Source organism: Pristis pectinata, chromosome 26, assembly GCF_009764475.1.
Source record: "Pristis pectinata isolate sPriPec2 chromosome 26, sPriPec2.1.pri, whole genome shotgun sequence".
Taxonomy (NCBI): Eukaryota; Metazoa; Chordata; class Chondrichthyes; order Rhinopristiformes; family Pristidae; genus Pristis; species Pristis pectinata.
Window position 1 is genome coordinate 5,863,838 of NC_067430.1, and position 12,626 is coordinate 5,876,463.

At 43.5% G+C, this 12,626-nt stretch overlaps 1 protein-coding gene across 3 annotated transcripts in view; it reads right to left on the reverse strand.

Annotated features, from left to right (window-relative positions):
• Positions 1-704: 704 nt before the first annotated feature.
• LOC127583448 (uncharacterized) overlaps positions 705-12,626 on the reverse strand; it is a 37,354-nt gene continuing 25,432 nt past the window's right edge. For all 3 annotated transcript variants that reach the window (XR_007958257.1, XR_007958256.1, XM_052039465.1), the window contains exons 3-5: positions 9,587-9,694; positions 4,480-4,583; positions 705-1,025 (exon numbers count right to left, since the gene is read on the reverse strand). Coding sequence is in view for 1 of the 3 variants with exons in the window: in XM_052039465.1 (XP_051895425.1) it covers positions 853-1,025; positions 4,480-4,583; positions 9,587-9,694 (385 nt within the window). In the remaining 2 variants the exon portion in view is untranslated. The remainder of the gene's footprint in view (positions 1,026-4,479; positions 4,584-9,586; positions 9,695-12,626) is intronic.

Genomic DNA, 12,626 nt, shown 5'->3' on the forward strand with positions numbered 1-12,626 from the left:
CTGCTGCAGTGGAAGGTTGGCAGAAACTCGTTTAGCCATTTATACAGTAACTGCTGAAGTTATTTCTGTGGAGCAAAAGGTGCCTCAAGGAAGTTTATCCCCATCATCTCTTTTCTGGGAGGTTTCAAGAACACCTCCCAGTAAACTGAGATTTCTGACAGTTGATTTGGCAAATAATCTGGGAATTTGAATCCAGAATGACACAAAGCAACTGCTCTGCCCAAGACCACAAGAAAATGCAGAGTTGTGGACACAGCTCAGTCCATCATAAAAACCAGCCTCCCCTCCATGGACTCTGTCTACAGTTCTTCCTGCCTTGGAAAAGCAGCCAACATAATCAAGGACCCCTCCCACCCAGACAATCTCCCTTCCCCCCCTTTCTATCAGGCAGATGATACAAAAGCTTGAAAACACACACCACCAGGCTCAAGGACAGCTTCTATCCTGCTGTCATAAGACTCTTGAACGGACCTCTTGTACGTTAAAGATGAACTCTTGTCCTCAAAATCTACATTATGGCCCTTGTACCTTATTGTCTACCTGCACTGCACTTTCTCTGTAACTGTAACCATAACACTATATTCTGTGTGGATGGCTTACAAAACTAGGTTTTTCACTGTATCTCAGTATATGTGACAATAATAAACCAATACCAAATAAAAAAGAATTATCAAATTATGTTTTAAAATGGCATCCAAAAGAAAATGGCTTAGTCAGGTCTGTCTTGATGCTTCATATTAAAAAAATACTCATACTGTGGATTCAGACTGGACCAGAAACTGAGATGTTGGTTAAATATGGTTTGGAATGAAGGTGCCGACAGATTGAAAATGTTCCGGGGAAGTTGATCAATCAGAACAAGTTTGTTTGCAGCATGAGATCAGTAAACTCTTCCATGTCCACTGTACCATCACCATTAGTGTCCACTTCTTTGATCATCTCCCGTAAATCTTCGTGTGAGAAGAAGACACCAGCAGACTTGCAAGCATCTTTGAGATTGTCAAAAGTGATCTTCCCATCACTGTCTGCAAGTAATCATATTTACATGCTTACACAAAATGCCACTTAATTTTCTAGAGACTACAGGTGCTAAAATCCAGAGCAACAAACAATCTGCTAGAGGAACTTAGCAAGTTGAGCAGTATCTGTGGGGGGGAAGGAACTACTCCAGATGCAAGGTTTCAACAATTATTTCCCCCCACCGCAGATGTTGCTCAACCTGCTGAGTTCCTCCAGCAGATTGTTCGTTACACTTACTTTTTTTTTCTCTTTTTTTGATCTTTCTCACTTGAATAAAACTAACCATGAAAAACAATGAGGGGACAAAGATCTGATTTATCAGGACATTTGTCACTTACAAAACTGTTTAGCTGCGGCAAGTTCGAAGAAAATAAAGGGTGATTCACACCACAAAATACAGTGAGGAGGCTCGAAGGATGTCACATGGCACCAAATCAGTTCACCAACTTATTGATATTCCCCCAAAGTTAGCAGGGAGCAGTCATTCAATTTGCTATCTCTCAGCCATGGCGCGATACATCAGGGACACAGGCCCTTCGGCCCACTGAGTCCATGCCGACCATCCACCACCTCAGGCAGGTAAGGTGCACTGGGCAGAATTGGCCCAGCTCCTGACTTCATTCTCTAAGATACGCACTGAGGATAGCAGCAAGGGTGAAGAACTGCAGGAAGATGCTCCACAAAAATGCCTGTACAAGCCAGCAGCTTTAAGATTGAGAGAACTCAAAAATGCTGCCCTGCGAACTACAACTCCTATTAAGTATCAAACTATCATATTTAACAGCAGCTAATAACTGTATCAACAGCTAACTATTTTTATTTTTATAAAATACTCACATAGTAACAAGAAAGTTACTGGGCAATATCTCACCCCAAGGATAAGATAATAACTGGTAATACCAGAACAACAATTCAATCCAAAGAGAGAATCCGAATCAGAATCAGACTTATTATCACTTATTTAAATGATATGAAATTTGTTGTTTTGAGGCAGCAGTACAGTGCAAAGACATAAAATTACTCTAACTCACAAAAAGAAATAAACAGCACAGAAAAAAGGAATAACGAGGTAGTGTTCATGGGTTCATGGACCATTCAGATATCTGATGGTGGAGGGGAAGAAGCTTTCCTGAATCATTGAGTGTGGGTCTTCAGGCTCCTGTACCTCCTCCTCGATGCTAGTAATGAGAAGAGGACATGTCCCGGATGGTCAGTTTCCTTAGTGATTTGGCAGGATAGAGCGATCGCCAATTACATGCTAAGTATTTGCATTCATTTGGCCGTCATTACATAAAAGACCTCCCCCAGCACTTTAGAGAATGGAGAGGTCATCAAAGAACAGACAGAAAAGGAACTACTGATATAGGCTTAGAGAAACTGGAAGGACAGAGGCATTTAGGGGAATTGGATGAGCTGAAGGAGGCAATGAAATAAAATGGGAAGTTTTCCAAAGGAGAATTGTGGCACATTGGTGCAGCTAGTAGAACCGCTACCTCACAGAGCCAGGAATCCAGGTTCAAGGGCAGGCACGGTAGTGTAGCGGTTAGCGTAACGCTATTACAGTGCCAGCGATCCCGGTTCAAATCTGGCCACTGTCTGTAAGGAACTTGTACGTTCTCCCTGTGTCTGCGTGGGTTTCCTCCAGGTGCTCCGGTTTCCTCCCACATTCCAAAGATGTATGGGTCAGGAAGTTGTGGGCGTGCTATGTTGGCGCCGGAAGCGTGGCGACACTTGCGGGTTCCCCCAGAGCACTCTATGCAAAAAGACGTATTTCACTGTGTGTTTTGATGTACATGTGATGAATAAAGGTATCTTATCCTATCAGTCTTGATCTTAAATGCTGTCTGTGTGGAGTGTGCACGTTATCCCTGTGACCATGTGTGTTTTGCCCAGGTGCTCAGACTTCCTCCCACATTCTACAGACATGTGGTCAGTAGGTTAATCGGTCACCATAAATTACCCCTAGTTGCCCCTAATGTGCAAGTGAGTGGTAGGGTCTGGTGGGGGGGGGGGGGTGATAAGAATGCGGAGAGAATAAAAGAAAATGGAATTAATGTAGATTTAGTGTAAATAGGTGATTGATGGCCAGCGCAGACGATGGAGCAAAGGCACTGTTTCCCTGCTCGTTATGACTCTATGAGAAGGTCCACGGATGGTAGAGTATATGAAATGGAGGAATCAGCAATGATCTTGAGTTCGAGTGACAGAATGATGAACAGAGATGTTCCAGGTTTTGGAGAAAATTACCCAAACAATATCTGAGAAACAAATGTTTGATTTAACTTCTTGGGATACACAGAGCTGCCTGAAGATGGGAGAGTGATTTTGACCTTAAGTAATCATTATGGGTTCTAAGGCAAAATGGCTGGAGAGGGCAGCATAAAAAAAAATCTACTCTTGAGTTGATGCATTGACAGAAGATGGGTTAATACAGAGGAGTAAAAGGGTAAAGAATTGGCTGTATAAATGTACACCCAGCATAAAGATGGACAAGCAATGCTGGTGATCTAGACTTGTTGGAAATGTCCGAGCTATCAGACGCTATTTCATCTGGAGGACTTAAAAGGCAGTGGTGATGAAGTGAGGATCAATCGCCCGTTCATAGAAGAACTTTGTTTAGAAAATCCATGTTAGAGAGGATATCTGTTCTTGCAGAGATTAGGTGGTCAAGAGTGTGCTTTTGAAGGAATAGATCAGTTTTAAAGTGTGGGAACAAAGCCTGAAGCAAGGGAAAGATTAGAAATGATTGTGATAACTGCGAAGTCCTTGGGAAATAGGACAGGCCATAACAGTGCCAGTGCATGTGTGATGTGAAACATCAGAAATTTCGTGCACTCCTTCATGAACATTTTAATTGTGCTGTGTTTAATGATGAAAATAAAGCAGAATAGAAACAGACTGTCAGGTAGGAATTCATGAGAAGACAAGAAGGGAAACAAATCTCCAACCAACAAGGGTTTTTGATGGTTGAAAGTTTGCTTCAGTTATGCACATGATCTGTTGGGTCTTACTTTTCACTTTGAGGTGATGTTAAGGTCACACAAAGAACAAAGGGATTTTTTTTAATACAGGGAATCAGAAAATGTCAGAAACAACTGTGGTAGCGGAATATTGGAAATGAAAGAGGATTGGGATTTGTAAAAGAATAAAAATGACTATGGGAAATCTGAAATTCTTTCAGAGAGCCGACACAGACAGTGGGTGAGAGGACTCATTTAGTACTGAGTTCCACAACTCTGGGTGTTAAACTCTCTTTAATACAAATGGTGCATCTGAGCAAAAGATGTCATGATTTTTGTCAAAACCCAAGCAGTGTTGAGAAAACAGCCCCTCACCACAGACAATTATTTTATTTTCATCTTGCAATTCTACCTCTACCCACATGTTCAGCACCCATGATTCAATTATCTGCTGATAAAATCTGCCTTGATTTTTGAAAGTTGGCCTAAAATTACTCACCACAATCAAAAAGATCAAATCCCTGTTTAATCTCCTCAAGGACATCTCTCGCATCTCCCTGATACTCTATCACAATCTGAAGGAATTCATGGAAGCTCACGTTCCTGTGGGAAGACAAAGAGACGGCAAATTGTTCTATGGTTCTATGCATAAGGAGGAATTTAAAATAGGGGGATATGTGGGAGGAAGGGTTTAGATAGTCTTAAGCGAGGTTTAAAGGTCAGCACAACTTGGTGGGCCGAAGGGCCTGTATTGTTCTATGGTTCTATGCAAATTGAGAAGTGTTTGCACTCACTGATCTCAGTGCTACCTTCTCAGGAAGTGTATGCCCCTGGGTGATACAGCAGTGAAACAGAAACATCCCATGATTTGCCCCATACTCTGTGCTCACATCAGGCAATAGGGACTATAGGTAGGAAGTTAGAGGGAAGGACCTTGGGATTACTCCTTGTGCCACATGCTCGTAGTGAGTGTAGAAATAGGACAGGTAAATCTGTGGCTAAAGGGTTGTTGCAGGGAGAGGGGCTTTAGGTACTTGGACACGTGAGATTGCTTCTGGGGCAGGTGGACCTGTACAAGAAGGGCAGATTGCACCTGGATAAACGTCCTTGAAGGGAGGTTTGCTCATGTTACTGGAGAGGGTTCAAACTAATTTGGTGGGGGGGGGGGGGTGCGGTGGTGGTGAGATGCAGAGTAGCAGTGCAGCAGGTGGGGAGATTGACTCAAATGTAGAGGATAAATCAAGCAAGTCCAGTGGGCAGAGCAGACAAGTTAAGAATAGCGAGCATGGGAGGGCTGGGAGGCAAAACTGTATTTACTTCAATGCAAAGACTCTCATGGGTAAGACTGATGAACTTAGAGCATGGATCAGCACATGAAATGATGAGTTTATTGCAATTATAGAAATGTGGTTCAGGAAAGGCCAGGACCTGGATCTTAATGTTCTGGGGTATAGTAGTTGCAGATGTGACAGAGGGGATGTAGAAGGGCAGGGGGAGTTGCATTATTGATCAGGAAGAGCATCACGTAGTACTCAGAGAGGATGTCTTGGAGGTATCATCCAGTGAGGACATATGGGGAGATCTTTGAAATTAAAAAGAGTTGAAAACTTTGCTAGGATTATACACTAAGCTCCTCAACTGTCAGCAGAAGATAGAGGAGCAGATAGAAGTGCGAGAATAGAAGGGTTATAATAGCCATGGATTTTAACTCTCCCAATATTGATTGGGATTGCCTTGGTGCAAGGGGGTTGCCTGGGGTGAAATTTGTTAAGTTCATCCGGAAGAGTTTTTGGAGACAATATGTAGATCGTCTTACTAGAGATGGAGCTGTATCCAAAATTATCTTAGGAAACGAAAGCTGGACCGGTGGTGGCGTGTCAATGAGCAAGCATTTTGGGAGTAGTGATCATAATTCTGTAAATTTCAAAGTAATTATGCAAATGGATAAGGCTCGTCCTCAAGTTAAAGTCCAAAATTGGAAAAAAAGCTGATTTTAATAACATTTGATGGGAACCTGGTGGAAATTGTTTGGGACCCAGCTGCTTGCAGATAAAACAATGTCCAACCAGTGGGAGTCAAGTAAAAGTGATATAGTAAGAGTTAAGGGCCAACTCATTCCTGTAAGGGTAAAAGGCAAGGCTGGCAAGATTCGGGAATCCTGGTCAATGAGGCATGCTGAGAGTTTGATCAAGAAAAGGAGGCATACGACAGGTATAGGCAACTGAAAATGAGTGAGTCCCTTGAAGAATATCAGGGGTGTAGGAGAAAACTTAAGGAAGAAATTAGGAAGGCAAAAGGGGGCTATGAAATACCTTTGGCAGGTTAGAGTAAGGAGAATCCTAAATCATTCTGTAAGTATATTAAGAGGCAAAGAGAAGGTCCCCTTAGGGACCATGGGGGTAATTTATGTGTGGAGTCAGGAGACATGAGTAAGGTCCAAAATGAATATTTCTCACCTGTATTCACTAAGGTGAAAGACATGGAGGCTAGTGAGTACAGGGTGGGGTACACTGATAATCTGGGGCATGTCAGTACTAAGAAAGAGGAAGTATTAGACGTCTTGGAGTGCAAAAGGGTGGGTAAATCCTCATGGCCTGTTGAGATGAGATAAGATATCTTTATTAGTCACATGTACTGTACATCAAAACACAGAGTGAAATGCACCTCTTGCGTAAAGTGTTCTGGGGGCAGCCCGCAAGTATCGCCACGCTTCCGGCGCCAACATAGCATGCCCACAACTTCCTAACCCGTACATCGTTGGAATGTGGGATGAAACTGGAGCACCCGGAGGAAACCCACGCAGACATGGGGAGAACATACAAACTCATTACAGACAGCGGCGGGAATTGAACCTGGGTCGCTGGCACTGTAAAGCATTTTACGCTACCTACTACACTACTATGCCTGTAGTGCCTGTAGATCCATCCCAGGCAAGGGAGTAGATTGCTGGTGCCCTGACAGAAATGTTTGCATCTTCGTTAGCCATAGATGAGGAACCGATATGCTGGAGGATAGCTGATGTCCCTCTATTCAAGAAGGGGAACAGGGATAAGCGAGGTAACCACAGGCCAGTGTGCCTTACATCAGTGGTAGGGAAATTAGTGGAAAAAAATCTAAGGGACAGGATTTAGTTACACTTGGAAAGACAAGCAGAAAAGGGAGAGTCAACGTGACTTTGTGCACGGGAATTCCTATCTCATTAACTTGATTTTTGAAGAGGTAACTGAGAAGATTTGAGGACAGGGTGGTGGACATCATCCACATGGACTTTAGTAGGGACTTTGAGAAGGTTCCACAGGTTGGTTGATCCAGAAGGTTAGAGCACATGAAATCTGAGGCAAGCCAGCAAACTGCATCCAAAATTGGCTTGGTAATAAGAGGCAGAGGGTGGTGTGGAGGGATCCTTTTCTGAATGGAGGTCTGTGACCAGCCATGTACCTCAAGGATTGGTATTAGGGTCTTAGGTGCATGTGATATATATTACCAACTTGGATATGAATGAAGGAGATATGATGAGTAAGTTTGCATGTGACATGAAAATTGGCAGTATCGTGGATAATGAAGAAGATTGTCTAAAGCTACAGAGGACAGAGATCAGCTGAAGAGTTGGGCAGAGCAGTGGCAGATGGAATTTAATTCTGACAAATGCAAAGTGATGCATTTTGCAAAATCAAGTAAAGATACGACATACACAGTAAACGGTAGGGCCCTAAGTGTTGATGAATAGAGAGACCTTGGGGTAGAAGACCATGGTTCCCTGAAAGTGGCAACACTGGTGGGTAGGGTGGTAAATACTTGCCTTCATCAGTTGAGGCTTTGAATATAAGAGTTGGGATATCATGTTACAACTTCACAGAACATTGGTTAGGCTGCACTTGAACTACTGTGTGCAATTCTGGTTGCCACACTACAGAGGAATGATTTGTTTGTGCTGCAGAGGTTGCTAAGGAGATTCACCAGGATCTTGCCTGGATAGGAGAACATCTGTTATAAGATTACATTTGATTAGTTTATTGTTATATACACCAGGGTGCAGTGAAATTCCTTGTTTGCATGAAGCTCACAGAGTAAACAGAGAAAGTGGTAATAATAAATCCAGCAATTAATACAATAGTGCAAGGATTGTAGTGCAACCTGAGGTAGTGCAAAAAAACCTAAAATGACAATAGCAGAATAACCAAGAGAGGTAGAGTTAAGGAGAACCTATATAGGCTGGGTTTGTTTTCCCTGGAATGAAAGGGGCTGAGTGACCTGATGGAAGTACATAAGATCATGAGAGGCATAGAAGGGGTAAGTAGTCAGAATTGTTTTCCCCACAGTGGAATGTCCGAAAAAAGAGGGCATAGGTTATGGCGAGAGAGAGGGGGTTTAGAGGGAATCAGAAGGGAAAGTTTTTTTTTAAACACAGAAAGTGGTTGATTTCTGGAACGCACTGCCAGAGGAGGTGGTGCAGTCAGATACAGTCACTACATTTAGATGGACACTTGAATGTACGAGGGAAAGAAGGCTACAGACTGCAAATGGGCATAGTGTCATTAGGTACAACAGTCGGCACGGACTTGCTGAGCCAAAGGGTACGTTACTGCGCTGCTCCACTCTATTACTCCATAGTTGGCCCCAGTATCTCTGGGTTATAAAGGGGAGATTAGACTTGTCAATTCAAATCCCTTTCACAAGTCACCACCTAACATCAGTCTCTGGAATCTCCCATCCTAATGGAATTCATGAGTGAGGGAACCTGATCATCGTGCCTACCTCCAGCAGACATCAACACAAGAAGAAAAAGTGTGGAGCCACAGAGAGATAGAGAGATATAGCACGGAAACGGGATCTTTGGCCCATCGAGTCCACACCAACCATCAACCATCTACACCAATCCTACAGTCAGCCCATTTTCTATTTTCTCCTCTTTCTCATCAACTCTCCCCAAATTCCACCATCCACCCACACACTGGGGGCAATTTTCAGTGGCCAATTAGCCTACCAACCCACGCGCCTTTGGATATGAGAGGAAAGCAATGCACCCGGAGGAAACCCACGTGGTCTCAGGGCCAACACACAAGATGCTGGAGGAATTCAGCAGATCAGGCAACATCTACGGAGGGAAATGGACATTCAACGTTCGTGCTGAGACCCTTCGTCTGGACTGAGAGGGGAGATAGGTGTAAAAAGGTGGAGGGAAGGGGTGGAGCAAGAGCTGGCAAGCGATAGGTGGATCCAGGTGAGGAGGGGTGATAGGCAGACGGAGGAGGGAGGAGTGGAGATAGCGACAGAGGCTGGGAGGTGGAGGCAACCAAGGGCTGAAGATGAAGGGATCTGAGAGAGGAAGGCGGAGGATGGAACCAAGTGAGGGAGGAGGGGAGGGCAAGTGGGAACAGTGGGGTCACAGGGAGAACATGCAAACTCCACACAGACAGCACCCGAGGTCAATATTTAAAGCAGGGTCTCTGGAGCTGTGAAACATCAGCTGTACCAGCTGTGTCACTATGCCACTTAGAGGATGGATTACACATCATATGACATATAGACATTGAATAAAATGAAAACTGCTGCCAAACGTGCTTGACAGTCACGGTGAACAATAGCCAATAAATCGTTACACTTACTTTTCTTTTGAATGTCCCAAATTTCTCAGCACTTTCCTCAGTTCCTCCCGGCTGACATCAAAACCAAGGGTCCGTAGAGCTGAATGAACCTCAGTTGAGTTAAGATACCTAAGGTAAAGAGGCTGATTAAAATGCAACTTTTTTTATTGTTAAATGAATGAAATCCCACAAGTTTCTAATTGTCTTTAGCCATTGATCTGAAAAATAAATTGCTGGAAATAGTTATTTCTGATGAAAGGTCATTAGCTGTTTTTCTCTCTCCACAGATGCTGACTAACCAAATATTTTCTGCTTTTATTTCAGATTTCCTGTGTTTGCAAGTTTATTTTTGCCAGAAGTTTTCAAAATGTGCTGCTTGATTGGAATTTAACTGAAAAACATTTTCTGCTGCTTTAGCAACAGATGTGAAGACTCCAGTAAATTACAGCGGAGACCATGTCTGGTGTTTAAGAGCTCTCCAGGGCTTGGGATATAGCTTATCTGCTTGGGGATGTGATCCCAACTCGTTATCCAGCTGCAATAAAACTCTGTTTTCCTCTATTGGAGTTAGCATCTGGGTCACCAAGTAATCTTTGCCGTGCTCCTTTCTGACTCTCAGGGGCCCTGGTTCCAATGTTCTCTTTAAACCTGGTTCACTGGTTTCATCTTTAAAAAAAGGGAATTGAAATTTGCAGGGACGTTAATCTGAATAACATCCAATTATCTGGAAAATTTGCCACCAAAGTCCTGAGTGTGCCAGGTGATCAGAGCTTCACTGTGTTAACTATTTGACTGACTAGTGCTGCTTGACCAAGCCCAAACCCCTGCCTACTTGCCCTACTGACATTACTTTGACTTCATGCATCAATAGGAACCCAGGAGTATGACACAAAGTACTGGAGTAATTCAGCGGGTCAGGCAGCATCTATGGAGAGAAATGGACAGTCAACGTTTCAGGTTGAGACCCTTCATCTGGATTCATGGTATGGGAGGAGGTGCTCGAGAACTGCCGTCTGAGTCCAGCATCTGCAATCTCTTGTGCAGCCAGGAATATGATGAAGGGAAAACATTTCAGATTTATGTTGCTGAATTTTCTAACTGGTGTGTTTTTCTTCACCTGAAGTGTTACTCCCTCCTTATCCACTTGGCTTTTCTCCATGACAGTACACAGCCTGGGTTCCCAACACTGGCTGTCACATGGATTACATTGTATTAGAAATCAAAACAGAAAATGCTGGCAAAACTCTGCATCCGTAGAAAGAGAAACAGTCAACGTTTCAGGTCTGGGATGCTTCATCGTTGATTGATATTGTATTAGCTTGACTAAGGTGTTGCTTGTGTGTTTGTTCGATTTTGGGACACTCCTTTCTGAGTCCAACCTCAGAGAGTCATAGAGCACAGAAACAGGCCCTTCGGCCCACTGTGTCCATACTGCCCATTATCTCTCCATCACATCCATCTGACTGCCATACCTCCCAAACAGTACTGATCAGTGCAACTGCAACCAACAAATGAAATGACCCCGGTCCATAACACTAAGTCTTCGCATGCACAATCAGAGAGTTATACAGCCCTTCTGCCCAGTTCATCCATGCCAACCAGATACCCCATCCAAGCCCGTCCCATTTTCCAGCGTTTGGCCCATAACCTTCTAAACCTTTCCAATCCATGTACCTGTCCAATTCCCTTTTGAAAGTTGCTATTGTACCTGCCTCAACCACTTCCTCTGGCAGCTCATTCCACATACATACCAGCCTCTTGCCCTTCAAGTCCCTCTTGAACCTTTCCCCTCTCACCTCTGTCCTCTAGTTCTTGATTCCCTGACCCTGGGAAAAAGACCAAGTGCATTCACCCTGTCTATGCCCCTCATGATTATTATACACACCTCTGTAACATCACCTCTCAGTCCCAAAGAATAAAGTCCTAGCCTGTCCAATTTCTCCCTATAACTAAGTCCCTCAAGTCCTGGCAATATCCTTGTAAATCTTTTCTGCACTCTTTCCAGTTTAATAACATCTTTCTCATAGCAGGGCAACCAAAACTGAACACAATACTGTAAGTGCGGCCTCACCAGCGTCCTGTACAACCACACCATGACCTCCCGACTTCTATACTCAGTTCCCTGACTGATGAAGGCCAGTGTGCCAAAAGCCTTCTTCATCACCACGTCTACCTGTGGCTCTACTTTCAGGGAACCAGGCACCTGAATTTCAAGCTCCCTATGTTCTATAACACTGAGATGATAACTCAGTGTTATCAGATCAGTGTTTCTAGATGCATTTGAAACACACGTTTCTTCTGATATATTTGTTCTTGATAATAACAAGATGCCCTGTTAATTCTGGTGTCAGGGCCTGTGATGTATTGAAAACAGAACTATGACCCAAAGGTAGGCTCTGTCCTAAGCATTAAACTTCTCTCCTCATTTTTCCCCTTTTTCTCAGATCATTGTGTTGTGTACGGCATACTTGCCTTCATCACTCAGGGCACTGAGTACAAAAGATGGCAAATCATGTTGCAGCTTGTATAAATCTTTGGCTCGGCCACATTTGGAGTTTTGTGTGCAGTTTTGGTTGACACATTACAGGAAGGATGTGGAGGCTTTGGAGAGGGTGCAGAAGAAGTTCACCAGGATGTTGCCTGGGATTAGTGTAATAGCTATAAAGAAAGATTGGTCAAACTTGGATTGTTTTCTTTGGAGAGTCAAAGGCTGCGGAGGGACCTGATAGAAGTATACAAAATTATGAGAGGCATAGATGGGGTAGATAGAGTCTTTTTTCCTCAATAATATATATAAGGTGATGGGAGTGAAAGTTAAATAGAAATTTGTGTATAATTTTTATACTGTGTGTTGTCTGTAGCTACGTGCCTGTAATGCTGCTACAAGCAAGTTTTTCATTGTAGCTGTACCTCACTGTACTCATGCACAAGGCAATAAACTCAACTTGTCTTGACTTGAGCTAGTTGTTGACACTGAGAGTTTTAGGTGCCTGGAATGTACTGCCAGAGGAGGTGGTGGCAGCAGATCTGAAAGCAATGGTTAAGAGGCATTTAGACAGAT